This window comes from Leucopleurus acutus, assembly GCF_964270905.1.
Source record: "Leucopleurus acutus genome assembly, chromosome: 5".
NCBI classification, from domain to species: Eukaryota; Metazoa; Chordata; class Mammalia; order Artiodactyla; family Delphinidae; genus Leucopleurus; species Leucopleurus acutus.
Genome location: NC_139147.1, coordinates 5,146,129 through 5,162,169, shown reverse-complemented (window position 1 = coordinate 5,162,169; position 16,041 = coordinate 5,146,129). Strand labels below are relative to the sequence as shown.

The following is a 16,041-nucleotide window of genomic DNA, read 5'->3' as shown; positions in this document are numbered from 1 at the left end:
TTTTTAGAGCTCCCCACATAATTTTAATGTGTGACACAATTCAAGAACCACTAACAGGTGATTTTGAATTGAAAAAAAAAAAAAAAGGATAATGCCCCAGAGATCTGGGAAATGGATATACTCCCAGAGATAATGATTTAGTTGGGCTTAGTTAGGACCAGAAAATGGTCATCAGTGTTTTCTTAAATCTCCCAGGAGATTTTATGGTGAAGCCTGGATTGTGAACCACTGCCCCCGCACATTACCTTGTCCTTGACTGCTTCTCCAGCTACTGACCTGCTTGTGAAGCACATTTCCTTTCTCAGGGCTATATCACCTAACTAGTGACTTAATGTTAATTTCACAGAACCTTATTTAACATATTTAAAAAACAACCACACGGAGATACTAATCAGATTGTGATCCACTACATTATCCTGATTGGCTAGGCTCAATTCCAGGTCATCTGACCTTTGCCTTGGTCAAAAAAAGTCTGGTTGCATTTCCTGTGAAGGCAAGTGGTTCACAGAACACTCATGTACATTTTTATGTAGCATTTCTGTTCTCTGACCTGGATCCTTCAGAGCAGATTATATCGGAGACAGGCTAATGTACTCACTGCTTTGCCCTTCACAAATGATAGTAAGAGTCAGTTCTCCTTATAAGAAAACACTTGGGAAGCAGTACTAGATTGGCTCCCATTTTTATACATCTTCAAAAATGGGAAAAAACATTTCATGTATCCCAATTTTATTAGCATAAGGCCATTTGTACCTTTGTTTTGTATCTAACTGAAGGTAGATTTTCGTACTCACTCAGGGAAAATCTTTTTCACAGATACAAAGTTGGTGCCTTCATGTGAATTCTAAGTATGCTCCACTTTATTTTGTTGGCAAGTAGACAGAATGAGCATTACTCTTCAACAAGAAAGGAAGGAGAGGGGTCATGTGGACAAGTTGTAAGGACTGAGGAAGGACATGGGAACCTATTGCTCAAGAAAGAGTCTGCTTACATCTATTGACTGTCTGGCAGGTAATGGAAATCATCCCCTCCTGACAATTACAGTGAGAGCCCTGTGTTCAAGGACTTTAAAATGCAAACAATCAACATTAATATAAATCTTTAATTTCATACAGTTACTTTTGCAATGTGGATGAATATTCTACTGGTAGATGAACACCTACAACTCTAGGAGAACCATAAAGTCACAGAACATCCATGCTCAACAGACACTGGAGAACACTAGCTCCTCATTTTGAAGATGGCAAGTGTGAACCTTGATGGGAATTTGCTGACTTGCAAAGAGATTTGAAATAAGACTGTTGCTTACATTTTAGGTGCATTGAGAGCCCTGGCAAAGTTTTCTACAAGTTAAACCATCTTATTTTAGTTTTTTTCATAAATATTGTCACACTTTGCTTAATTTAGTAAATGTTTCAATACCCTTCCAAGATAGACATTTAATGCTCAACAGAAGGGAGGAACAAAGAAAACCACATTTCTAAAACTAAAATAAAAAAATATAAAAAGCTACTATTTTTTGACTTCAGAGAAACTGTGACATATGGCTTTGGCAAATATTTTTAAAAGCCATCAATCTAGATGATAATATAAAAAGTGCTATATAAAATAAATACAACACAGCATGAGCTCATGGATTTTGGGCCTCACAAGTCACTGGGCTAATGCAGGGAAGCCTTATTTCAAGAATTAAATCCCATGGTCGCCACATCTCATTCACACATTTATTTCTTCTCTGCTAATTTTCTGAAACTTCACATTTTAGGTAAATACACCTTGGCTTGGAGTTTAGGGGAGGTCATAGCTGGCTTCTACAGCTGTGTGTGTGTGTGTGTGTGTGTGTGTGTGTGTGTGTGTGTGTGTGTGTGTGTATTTGAACGGGATGACAGGGAATTCTTATGAATTCTGGTTATGTTGAATCTGACTGCATAGGTGCCATGCATCCTAAGTGTCTCCTCACCTCTCACAATTAGTTGGCTTTGGTGCTCCACAGCTGCTGCCTCATTGCGGGCTATGCAGGTGTAATTCCCGTTGTGCATCAGGGAGAGGTTGGAAATCCTTAAGGAGCTCGTGAAGTCAATGTTGTCAATGGTCACCCCGAGGCTCGCTGGGATTGGCCGGCCATCCTTCTGCCAGGTGATGGTGATGGGTAGGTCCCCTGAGACCACAACACACGGGATGAAGACCCGCTGTCCAATGGAGAATCTTGGAAACTCAAAAGGTTGGATAAAAGGTGGAACTGAAAGAAAAGAAAAGAAAAAGTAAGAGAGGAAAGATGATAATGAACTGTGTAAATACTCTATATTTTTTTCTTTAACCCTTTTGCATGACATTGAAAGAGTAATACAAATCACTGCTATAGCATAAAAGTATATGAACTGGTAGAAGATTTGAAATTGTGCTCTTTTGTTATTTGAATTTTCTCATTGTTCTAAATGAAAAGCATGGCTTGATTTGTACTTCAGCAAATATGCTTAATCACATTTATTTTGATAATTTTTTTTAAAATTCAATAATCATTTTTAAAGGAAACATTTCAGATTCTGCACTTTTCAGTGTAAATACTATGAAAGAGGGACCTGGGTTTGGTTTTCTCTCGGAAGCTTTTAAAAATAATGTGTACAAGAGATTTCTTTCCTGCTTTGCTAATATTAGGAGTACAATTACTGTTCCCTCTTCAATCCATTCCACATCTTGTTAATACTTTAACCTTACTGAAGAAGCAGAGATTCCAGTTTAATTGTTAACATTTTTTAATACCTAACATCCAACTAATAGCAAATGTTAATTTAAAAGATTTGTGTTAGGATAATTGCATCATTACTCTGCACCCCTCAATTTTACACATTCCTTGCGCATGACCTTAAGTTATGAACTGGTCTGTGGCCAGTTTTCTGAGTTGTGGAGATGTGTTGCTACTGAAGATAAGGTTATATAGTCTTCAGCTTGGCCAGTCTTGGACACAGCGAAGCTCAGTCTGGAATGTTCTTTTTGATTTAATTTCCCTAATAAATTCTTATTCATCCTTCTTATTCCCTAATAAATTCTTATTCATCCTTCTTACTAGTCATGGGCTAGTTATCAATATCCTCTTCCTATAAGCCTTTTGGGGTAGTTATTCATAGATTATTAAGATTATTAAGCCAATAATAACCTAATATAAACCAGTTATTATATTAGGTGATTTTACAAAATGAAGTTATTAAACAGCAGGATGTCTGCAAAGTTTATTCTTTAAATCAGTCGTAGTCTCCTTTCAATTATCAACTCAGGGGAGACAAAAGGGATCCAGCTGAGAAACATCTGAACGGAAACCATTCATGCATTCATTCATTCACTCAAGAAGTGCTTACTGAGCACCTGGTACGTGCTCAATACTGCACTGTGTGTGCTGGTCAGACAGCAATGAACATGATATACCATCTGTACCCAGTGGAGCTTTCATTCGTAGTCATAGGCAGTGGATGTCCACAAAGTATAGCAGTGGTTTTTCTGTAAGTTAATATTATTATTACTACTCCTGTACGCTTTCAAAAGAAGGTGGAAGTTAGAATTGCAAGTTAGTCATTAGCAAAGTTGCAAATTAGTCAGAGTTAGTAAGCAGGTGACTCATGTTAGGTTTTATGAGAGAAACAAACAACAAGCAAGCAAGGAAACAGCTGAAAGTACAGACAAGCATATGCAATGTCAAAACTGCTGCGGCTCCTCAATGTAAAGTTAGAGCTTTGGGTCTGCAACAAGTCGAGCTGACGCTAAGAGAAAAAGATCTCAGGATGAGGTTCTACCTGGTGCTTACAACCAATGAGTTAGTGATATTTTAGAAATGTGGATAGTATGAATTTTGTTTCTGTTTTCTTTTTAAATTCTGATCACTCTGTAGCTAATTCTTGCCTCTGTTCTTGAAAAGGAGAGCCCTTTCTCTATCCTGTAACTTTTTTCTGCTATAAGAAGACATTCTTATGCTTAATAAATATTGACAGCCTACACCCTGCATAGATCAAGTTGGGTTACACTGTGTTTATTCACAGTTGTTTGTCATTAGGCAGGCAAAGTGCCAAGTTGTAGCAAAAGTGCTTGTATTTCTCTAAATCTTGCCCCAAGTGTTACGAATGTTTACTCCATATTAAGTATTAACACTTAATAAGTTGACATTTTAAAAATAAAAAGTAACTATGTTTCTTCTTCTTTGGTTTACTTACACACAGAAACCTAATTTTGAGTCTACTCAGACCAGCCTAAGCACTCATTGTTGGCTTGGTGCTTTTTATCTGAATTGCAGATCATTTTTCTAAGATAAGAACTTCGGAGCCAGACTACCTGGGTTTAAGTTCAGCTGTGCTACTAACTAAAGTCATGAGCACCCCTACGTGCCTCAGTTTCCTTATTTGTAAAACGAGAGGGGCTGCTGTGAGCAGTGAATGAGCACAGGGGTCACAGACTTTCACATGCACCTGAATTGGTTTCTTAGCACTGATTCTATTTCATAAGCCTTTAATATGAGGAAAAAAACAGAACGGTTAAACGAAACATTAGTGGGCAAGGGAAAGGACTCCATTTCCCTTATTAGTTACAATACGGACAAGAAATATATAAGGACTTACTTTCTAAGCCCCAGATCGAGAATGAAAAATAAGGGCTTCCCTCGTGGGTCAGTGGTTAGCAATCCGCCTGCCAATGCAGGGGACACGGGTTGGAGCCCTGGTCCGGGAAGATCCCACATGCCACGGAGCAACTAAGCCCGTGTGCCACAACTGCTGAGCCTGTGTTCTAGAGCCCGCAAGCCACAACTACTGAGCCCACGAGCCACAACTACTGAAGCCTGTGCGCCTAGAGCCCGTGCTCCACAACAAGAGAAGCCACCACAATGAGAAGCCCGCGCACCGCAAGGAAAAGCAGCCCCTCTTGCTGCAACTAGAGAAAAGCCCACGAGCAGCAACGAAGACCCATTGCAGCCAAAAATAAAGATAAATAAATTTTTAAAAAAAGAAAGGAAGATAAGATGTAGCACCTCTGACCTATCTATTTAATAAGAAAACAATATAGGCTGTAGGCCGTTAATAATTATTAAATACAAGAGTGTCTTTTTATAGCAGAAGAAAGTTATAGGACAGAGAAAGGGCATATGCATATTATTTCTGAAGAAGAGAGGCAAGAAGTAGCTACAGTTGAATCAATTTTTAAAAATTCATGCTTTCCATAATTCTAAAATATATGTAATTCACTGGTTTATAGAACTGTAAGAAGTATAATTATAGTTAAAGAAGTAAATTTCAAAACGTTTAGGTATAAAGTGACACCGCTGGAAATGAAGATTCCAAACCAGTAAAAACAAAGGTCAGAAAGTCCAGGCACTAACCCTCACTCACGTAACTCAAAGGATAATCCCTCTCTCTGAACACTGTATTTTAAACTTCTGCGGCACCCTTATTATCTCCTTCTTGGTCTAAACCAGACGCTGAGAATTCAGACATATTGATGAGGGCTCAGTAAGAAGCCACAATTGGTAAGGTAAAGGTGGGGAGAAACGAAGCATAAACTACAAAGAGTAGATACAATGCAACACACACAGCACCTGGGGACATTTTTTGCTGGGGCACTCTGTTCATAATAGCCAGCTTTTCTGCAATTAATACAATATCATAGTGCATAATTAAGAATCTGACTCATAAGTTATTGTTAATATATTACAGGGGAAAAAGATAATATTTAAAATATGTTAAAAGGTATTTATAAACAGAAACTATCCAAGATAGTTAAAATAAAATTTTCATGATGAAAGGAAGAATTTAGTTAGAGGGAAAAGTCATTTTCCCAGAATAATGTCAAATCATGTTTGTAACTTCTTATTTTGCCTGCCACATTACATTGGGATGCACTTTATTTTTTTAACACAAATTAAAAGACCTGTGTGTCATGTCACTTCTTACTACATGTGCTGCCTCCCTTGCTTCAGCCACGAAACACAAGTCTGCTGTACAAAATGCTTAAAAATATTTTAAGGGGTCCAGAATCTTATATTTTACATGTATAAGATATAAAATTAGAGGCAAAAAGTAAACCAAGTTATTCAAAAACTCTTGTAATGATGTTGGTGAAGCCAAATCACCTGTTTGAGGCACATTGCTTATTGTGTCTGAGTCATTATGTCACCTTTTAAGGTAAATTCTCTGAATCTTACTGACAGTAAAACCTTGTAACAATACAGGAGCAGAAATTCTGAATGCGACCTGCGGCAGGTTTCCATGTAACCGTCCTTCATAAAGTATATAAATATCTGCTAAATGTCACTTCTTACCAGGCTTGTGTATTTTATTCTACATAATGCTGGGGGTTCCTTTCTCTGAGGCAGTGCAGAGCCCTTGAATACTGTCAAATGTTAGTTTAGATTCTTATTCTTTCTAAACCCTTAACAAGAACATTAAATGAGGCTAATACATTTCTGTGTCTTGTCCCTCAAAAATTAACTAACTGGATATTCTTTTTCACAGGGGACAAAACAAGTTTTACTTTCCCCCTCGCCCAGAGTGGAGTATGACATACTGAAAAAACATAGTTGTGTGTTGGCCAGTCTTGAGTAGTTAGCAGTGTTATCTTGATCCAGTTATTTTTTAACTCTATGATTCCATTTCTTCATGTGTAACACGGTGACAGTGACACAATTCATGACTGTCAGGAGAAGGCTTTATGTAACATGCCAGCCCCAGAGCCCAGGTGGTACCTAGAAGTAGCTCAGGTTAGCATCCTTCTACCTTTCCTCTTCTTAACTCTTTTTTTTTTCTTTTGTCCCAAGGCCCATAATTCACTGGGAAGATCAGATACATTGCATGCATGTTGAGACATACAAGGCTCTAGTTCCATTGCCATATAGAATTCCATCAATTCCAACATTTCGTCATTTCACGTCCACTGGTAATTTAACTCTGTGAGTCTCCATACAAAAGTCTCAGGTTGACAGCTTTTGGTATCAGGCTGCTCAGGGAGGCTGCCTCAGGCCAAAGTATTCTGAGTCAAGGCTGTGGTTATTTTCATCTTTCTAGCTCCTCTTCTCCATTCTGTTTAACAAGCCCTTTCTTCCCATCCTTTAAGACATTTTCTTTTTATAACATCTTACATGTTTCATAAAGTCTCCAAAAATTGCATCTCCTAATCCTGCCCATTGTGGGAATGCAAATCTCATGGCTGATCTCTGAGAGTTCAGTCCCAATTACACACCCATTTTAGAATCCGTATGCCCATCAGGGATGCCTAGAACCTGCGTAGGCTCAGGGCTCTGTACTGTCCATCCAAATACAAGCTGTGGCTCAAAAACCGTGAGGCTGGTGAACACGTGTGACTTGTGGGTCGAGCACATCGCTTAATGAACTGTCTACCCATAGAATTGGTTCTTTGTCCAATTCTGCTACTTTACAGTATGCTTTAGAGTACAGAATTGTAGATTACGGCCCCATGTGATATAGTCCTCCATTCTGTTCACACAACACAATTAAAATCTTTCTCCATCCACCCCAAGAGCCTGTTGTTCAAGATTTTATAATAAAATATATGACACGTGAATACAGTGATCTATGTATGAGGCTGTTTCCTAAGTAGGGTGACCCAGGAAGCAGAAGATATATCGAGTTTATCTTTTTTACTTCCCACAACTAGTGGAATAAATGGTGCCTTGTACATCTTAACTGCATAATAGTTTTTGAAAATACCTTTTAAGAGGTGATGATGAACATGTGTCTACATTTTGCACATTAGCCAATCCTGAAGTTATGAATACAAAGAGAGATACATCCAGGACATAACAATGATGAGATGGTGAGATGGGAAGGACAAAGGTGAGGCTGCTATTCAGGCTGAGTAGTCTTGGGGCCCATGAAGTTTATGAGGTGACTGAATGAGCAGACTAAGCAATTCCCAAGTGGTTGGGCACTAAATCTAGAAACTGAGAGGCGTGCATACTTCTGTCTTGTTCTCAATCGTATCATCTAATAAATCACTAAATCCCTCAAGATTTCCTGGTCTAAATCTCTTTTGAATCAGGACCTTTCTATGCATTCCGACTTCCACTGCCAAGAGTCCTCTCTTATCTCTCACCTGTATCAAAATAATAATTATTTTATTCTCCCTGAAATGCATTTCCCACATATCCATCACCAAAGTGTTCTGAAATGCAAAACCCGCCTGAAAACCTCCAAGTGTTCCTAGAGTATAATTTCCAAGATCCTTTACCCTCTAAGATTGTCTAATATACCTACTTCTATACCTATCACTCTTTACTCTTTTTGCATTCATGTTCTCACAACGACAAGTATTTTCCGTGCACACATATTACATGCCACATGTCCTAGGGGCCCAGGACTTCTAACTAGTGGACCCGCTGAGCCACCCCTCCCCCTGCTGTTAGGGCAAGCTGAGTAGATAAAGTCAAGACCTGGCCTTGCTTATTCAGGTACGGCCACCGGTGCCAGCTCTGAACCACTGCGTCAGCTTGTTCCCCTGAGCTGAGCGACTTCTGCCAGAGCTGCTTCTGGCTCGCCACGAATTGGGCTGCCGGTCCTTGGCCTGTACCTGCTGAAGTGAGAAGGGCATGACCAGAGCCCTCCAGAGCTTCAGGAAGGTACAAAGCACAAGTAAGAAGGGCATTGCTGGGAGCCGGCAGGTGCTAAATAAACAGAGGCTTAAGCATGTGCACATAGATGTGGGCTTCTCTGCAAGCCCTTCTTGACCTTGCTCTCTAAGCTCCCTTGGGGTTGAATATGAACTGATATTAACTGACACCCAAACACTGACCCAGAAATAAAAGGCGGAAGTGAGCCAGCAGGGTGCTCTCTGGCGCTGCTGCTGGGTGGGAAAGGCAGAGGAGTGAGTCATTGTCTCTCCCGTGTGGTAGGACGGCATTCAGGGTCCACCTCTAAAAATTCCCTTAGGGAGCTGTATCCTGGGCATATTTTCAACAACCCAAGCCATATAAAACGTAAAAAAATAAACAGATTTTCTTTAGCCAGAGATTGAAATGACCACACTTAAATTTCTGTGGCTGAGTTATTTAAGTAGGCGGTTTGGGTGCATTTAGGGAAATTCACTCCCGTGAATTATTTAAGCCGTGCTCAGGTCAGGAGAAGAATCCCTGTTTGGCTTAGAACTCTTTAAGACAGGTGTCATAGCAGAAACGTAAATTGGAGTTTCCGAGATTACTCAGCTCTGGCTACATTCTCAGTGATAAACATTCTCCTTCATGGACAGAAAACAATAGGGGAACCAATCACACATATTTACCCCAGTTTCAGAAAGTCCCAGGTTCAAGACACCTGCCGTGACTTGAAGGCCTGTTTACAAGTGAAACAAACAACACGCAAAATCATATACACGAATTTCCCAATTCTCGCTCAAGGTGAGCACCTGCTTCCCATTGGTCCTGCTGTTGTTAGAACACCATCTGCTGCAGATATTACTGTGATAAAACACATCTTTTCTCAGGTTATGTTGCAGGTTTTACAGGGAGTGGAAACTATGTTCCTTTCTGGTATTATTTCCTAATGCATGTTATTTTGTCCATATAGAATATTGTCCTCATTTTATTCAACAAAGGGTCCAATACAGCCAATGAGGTGCTAGTTTTTTTTCAATTATTAGAATTGAATTACACAATGTTTGTGTGATCAATGTGATTAGAAATTATCTATATATCTCTCTATATTACTATGAACTAACAATGTATTCTCAGGAATAATAAATGTTGTCACCATCTCTGCTTGCTTATGGGTATTTATAAATCCTAGACGGATGGTTTATAAGAGTTTATAAGAGTTCATAGATCCCATAGCAAAGGGATAATGAGGGTAGGTGCCTCTTCCATTTGAAAAGTTCACACAAAGTAAGCAGGAGATTGAAAACCTTAAATAAATAGTTCAGCGATTCAGAGGAAGACTCTGTGCCCCTCACTAATGGAGACGTTGTTCCTCAGTGCCCTGGCCTGGCTCCCTCCCGCTGTTTCCCTGATAGTCTCACCTACAGCCTCCCTGCCAGTTGTGAGCGCGATGCAGTGGTTTGCCTCATCAACATCTTCATCCAAAACTCTTTCTTAAGCTTCCTGCCTACTTGTTCAGTTGTCCGCTAAGACCTCCATCTGGATGGCCCAGAAGCATCTCTAATCCCAAACCAAACGTGTCGTGTTTCCCCTTAATCTAAGCCTCTCATTCAGTTCTCTAGCAAAATCTCCCAGCTGCAAGAAGCTCAGAATAATAAGTTATTACATTAATGTTATTTATAATATAACATAGTATGATATGATACGATACGATTTCGTATAATATTCCTAGCTGTACATTTCTCTTTATCTCCAACCCCTCACACTGGCTGTGATGTCTTGTCTACTCCACCTCTCAGTACCTCTTGCATCTGGCTCTATTTTTCCCCAAGCATTCTTCCATCATCTTTATTATTTTTAATAGATCTTTATTGGAGTATAATTGCTTCACAATACTGTGTTAGTTTCTGTTGTACAACAAAGTGAATCAGCCATATGCATACCTCCCACCATATTGTATTAAAACTTTTCAGTTGTGTCCTAATTGGTCTTCCCATTTGTTTTCTCTCTGAAGTACAATCCACCTCATAGACCTCAATCAGATTAGTTTTTCTAAAACATTTTGTATCTCCCTCTGCTTCTATCACTTTGCTGCCTTTAGGATGGCGCAGGAGGCACCGAACGCTACAAGATCTGATACTGTCTCTGTGCCGACTCACACCATTTGCCTACAGTAAGTGTCCTTTGGTTCAGCCACATTGACTCTGAATGTCAAGGGCTGCACCCTGTCCCTCTTTCTGTCCCCCGCCCCAGCAGTGTCCATTCTCACCCCCACCAGCTTAAAGTGTGAAAACTCAACTCAGCGGTTACTTGCTTTGGAGATTTTTTCAGGCTATAAATCCCTTTGAGACTCAACTCAGTTTCTCTTGGAAACCTTGTTTTTGACTCCAGAGTTTATGCCCAGAACTAGCTAGATGTCCATCTTCCCTACTTCCAAAACGCCTCCCATATATTTCTTTGATGGCATTGTGCTGAAATCAGTGACTTTCTTATTTGTCTGCCCACTCTTCTCCCATCGCTAGTTGAAATGATTTTTTTCTCACCCTGTGCCACTTCCCTCAAGACTTGCTACCTCCTGTCATGTATTATAGTTATTTGTCTAGAGGTCCTTCCACTGACCCCAACCCTGTGTTGGCGGTGACCATCCTATTATTATTTGATCTCATTAACAGTAGATGCACCGATCTGGCCTGAATAAACTAAAGAAATCATAGGAATCAAAGAGATTCTTTGAGTTAAAAATTGTTTTGGTAACAATACATCTAGTCTAATGATGTTACTGCCCTACACTGTGACAGTTTTCATCTCCTATTTGAAATGTTGGACTAGCGTTATTAGAGAAAGTGGGAGCAATTTAATGAAAACTACTTTTTTTAGGAAAAGGTATTTAAGATGCACATCGATAGCTATTTAACATCTGCATAAGTGGTAGGATTTGATGTACGTGAAGATACGTGGCCCAGGTTCCTTCAAGGACATGAGCCCCAGATTCTGCGAGTGACCTCAGGGGGCACCCTTCAGCTACTTCAAAGGTCATCTCAGCTGCAGAGATCCCCTCACCCAAGTGCAGGCCCTTCCAATGAGTGAGCGAAGAGGGCGATTTTGCCCCAACTCAGAACAACCCTGAAGGAGCACTCCAGAGACCCCTGTAGAGTCAGATGAGGCTGTCATGGGCCGGCACATCTTCTCCCTGTGCCCAGTCCCTCCCCATTTCCCTTCTTCCACACGTGTTGATGGTAAGGACCCTCCCCGGTAAACATCCTGCACACCAAACTCCATCTCAGAGGCTGCTCCTGGGAGAATACAACCTGCAGCAGTTTGCCTCATCAAAAATATAAAAAATTGGGGCTTCCCTGGTGGCGCAGTGGTTGAGAGTCCGCCTGCCGATGCAGGGGACACGGGTTCGTGCCCCGGTCCGGGAAGATCCCACATGCTGCGGAGCGGCTGGGCCCGTGAGCCATGGCCACTGAGCCTGCGCGTCCGGAGCCTGTGCCCCGCAACGGGAGAGGCCACAACAGTGAGAGGCCCGCGTACCACAAAAAAAAAAATAAATAAAATAAAATTAAATAAATAAATTAAATAAATAAATAAAATTGATCTACTATTCATAACAAAACCAGGTCTGTTTGTAATACTGCCTCTGTATACTGCATCCATCCATCCATCCATGTTGCTTTTATTCATTTTGGACTGTGACCAGGGGAGAATTATCATGTGTGCTGGGTTCTCTTTTAGTAAGACCCCTCTGTACGTGATTTTCAGTATTTTCCTATTCTCCTGCAGAACAGAAAAGGGATGACAGAAGCAAGGGAAAAAATAGTTTGAAAAGTTAATTTTAAGAATGCTGCTCGGGCTTCCCTGGTGGCACAGTGGTTGAGAGTCCACCTGCTGATGCAGGGGACACGGGTTCGTGCCCCGGTCCGGGAAGATCCCACATGCCGTGGAGGGGCTGGGCCCGTGAGCCATGGCCGCTGAGCCTGCGCATCCGGAGCCTGTGCTCTGCAACGGGAGAGGCCACAACAGTGAGAGGCCCGCGTACCACAAAAAAAAAATAAATAAAATAAAAATTCAAAAAAGAATGCTGCTCATTACCTTCAAAAAGTCTGTATCTGTTTATTCACTTGTTTGTTTTACTCATTTACCTGCCCTAAGCTCAGCCAGTGCTCAGCACGGAACTTCCGTCTTTACCTTTAACATGGGGCTGTGCATATTCACAAGCTCAGTAAATGTATGTCCAAGAGTACAAAACTGAGGAAGAATTCAATGCCAATATCTGAATTAGAACCCAAGAAATCCCAGAAGGCTCAACTTAAAAACACAAGAAAACCTGGCAAACATCACACACACACACGCACACAAATACCCAAGCACGTACACATACTGCATGCACTGGATAATGGGTTCCCAGTAGATGACGCCAAAAGCATAGGTAGGGTTCATAAGCTAAATACAACCCAACAGAATAGCACAGTTGACATAAGAATAGTGTAACTTCGGAATAAATCAGAGATGAGTGTAGCTAACTCTCCTACTAAGATTTTTAAACAAGGTCGTTCTTACATAGGATGCCTATTTTGGACGACCAGATTATGAGAAGAACTACGGAGCCATAAATATGACAACATAAGTATAAAGGTAAGAGAAACTTTTAAAATGTTTTAAAATACCAATTAAGTCCATGGGAGAAAATACACTTAAAACATTTTAGGAAGAAAAAAAAATCCTTAAGGCATAATGTAGAATTATAATAAAGATAAACAGAAACTGTTGTTTTCATCAGCTGGAAAGATACATATTAGATATAAAGAGAAGACAAACTGCTTGAAATTTTCAGAAATAAAACACTAAAACGAGCCATGAGAAACATGACAGCATCTTCTTCCAAAGCACTCTCAGGAAAAATGGACCACCTATATAGATGCCTGTAGTGGGATATAGGGGTAGGAATTGGGTGTTTTTTTCAGGGGATTCTAGTTTTTAACCATATAAAACATTTCTTCAAGGATTTTCATGGAAGGCATTTGGTAGCCATAACCATATTATGTTGAAATAAATAGTTTCTTTAACATTTTAAACTGGTGAACACCTGCAGAATTCATGAGAATTTCTGTATTTAACAATAAGAGTCACCTTGGACTGAGGAGATAGATAGGCAGGTTACTTTTCTCCTGGTTGGGGTCAATAACATGGTTACATAGAGACTTGGTAATAAGACTGAGTAGTTTTCTGATTTAACCTAAACTAACTTGCATCTCTAATATTTAAAGAAAAGCCATTTGAATCATAATGGCATCAAGAAAATGAAACATAGCTCTCCTGTTGTACTAACCCAGGTGGAGAAAAGACTCTTCCAGATGGGTTGCACTTATTTTATTTTTATTTCTATGGACTATTAGTGCAGTCAAAGCCATGGGACTCAAACTAGAGGTGATGACGGCCAGGCTAAATGACAAGGACAGCCAAAATTCACAAAATCGCTGGCATTCGTTCTAAAGCTTACCTTCTTTTCCCAATTAGCTTCTTTACAAGAATTGCTAGTAATAGCAAGGTATTTACTTGAGAAATATTTTTCATGACCTTGGCTTAGAAAAGGTCATCCTTCTTTAAAAGCTTGTTTATTAACTGTAACTGACTTCAGGTGGCTGTATTCTTTTTTATGAAATACGTCATAGAGAAGACAAGGATATAAAAAGGTAACTATGATATTTCAACAAAGCTGTAAGTCAGTGAAATTATTTTGGCAAATTTCAGGCATTGAATTAGTGATATAATGAAGGAGGGATACTGTTAAATGCATGAATATACACCAATGAAAGATATGTCCCTCTATATTCCATCCACCCAATATTCATATCAGCATAGATCTATGCAAAACTAATTATACAGACCCCTCTCTACACTTTCAGCCAACTGTGTGTCCCTCCATGAGTCTCCTCAATTTTGGGGGTCTCTAATTCCTCTTGATAAGTCTCAGACAAGATGGCTTTCAGTGCAGACGTGTTCTGATTCTTTGAAAGAAAGGTACAGAGTGAAATCTTCCAAGTATTTTTATCACTTGTGGACAACCTGGAAGATTCAGGTCAGCAAAACCAAGGTATTTTATTGCCACACCCAGATTAATACACATCATAAGCAACTGGCTCTTTCTTGAAGAAATTAACAAATTCTTTCACTGAAGTGAATAGTTAGTACAAGGACGTTTATGTGCTTGGAGATATGATTGCAACATATTTATGAGCACTTAGTATCAACAGATCTTTTTGTAAACCTAATTATCAATACTTGAGTGATCCCGTTCAGTGCCAAGTTAAGAGAGAGAACAAGAAGTAGAGAGTAAACGGAAAATATAAAATAATCTGACTAAAACAACTTTTGATATAAAATCAATTCAAGTGAACATATATGTGTTAAACACGCATCAAAAGTCACACACACACACACACACACACACACACACACTGGATTAAAAACTGGGTTCAAGCAACATCACAGAATGAAAAGCTACATAAAAGCAGGAGTTGAAGAAATGGGAAAAGATCTACCAGGCACAAAGAAGGCAAGAAGAGTAATTTTCAATCATATAATAGATATTACAAGACAAAAAATTACCAGAGATTGTAGCAGAAGATAGATAAATCAATTACATTTGGTAATATTAACGCCCACTTTGATCACTGGTCAATGAAAGTAATAAAAAAATTGGCAAAGCTAGAGATGAGATATAACACAATTATTAAATTTAATCTAACACATACAAACCTATGCCCAACAAATATATGAAAAAACAGACATTTATTAATATATGAAACATCCATGAAGAAAGTTCCAATACATTTCACAGAACGAAAATGACTTCTGTCCACACCACCGTGATATCTTGATATACGTAGAAAAGTGGGAAGCATGGGTTATTTAATAAATTATATTAGGAATACTGACTCAATCAACAAAGAAAAAATTGGACACCCACTTCTACTATATTCCTAATCCTCAATGTGGACTGAAGACCTAAATGTGGACAGTGGAATGTAAACGTAGAGCAAATATAGAAAAAAAAATGTAGGCATGGGTCTTCCATGAGCCCAGAGTCTTCTTAAACCAGATCCCAATGAAGACAATCAAAGATAAAGAGCCAAGAGACCTTGGAAAACATACTCACAGCTATTTATAAGTAACAAGAGCTTCATATTTACATTAAAGAACTATAGCAAAGCAGGAAGAAATAGCAGGAAGACTGATGGCAAAATGGGTAAAGGAAATTCATAGATGGGACACCCAAGTACCTAAAAAGAATACAAAGAGACGCTCAACCTCAGTAGTGATGGAAGAAATTAAAATAAACATTACATCCATTATATTGCAAAAATTAGAAGGGCAGATAATATTAATTATTGGCAAAGATATAGGGAACTGTGACCTTCTACACATGGCTGGTGGCGGCATAAACTAGTATAGGAACTTTG

The 16,041-nt window shown here is 39.4% G+C and overlaps 1 protein-coding gene across 2 annotated transcripts in view; it reads right to left on the bottom strand.

Annotated features, from left to right (window-relative positions):
- DSCAM (DS cell adhesion molecule) overlaps window positions 1-16,041 on the bottom strand; it is a gene marked incomplete at both ends in the record, with an annotated part of 750,196 nt that overhangs the window by 280,165 nt on the left and 453,990 nt on the right. For both annotated transcript variants that reach the window (XM_082839812.1, XM_082839811.1), the window contains one exon: window positions 1,961-2,239. In XM_082839812.1, coding sequence (XP_082695938.1) covers window positions 1,961-2,239 — 279 coding nt within the window. The remainder of the gene's footprint in view (window positions 1-1,960; window positions 2,240-16,041) is intronic.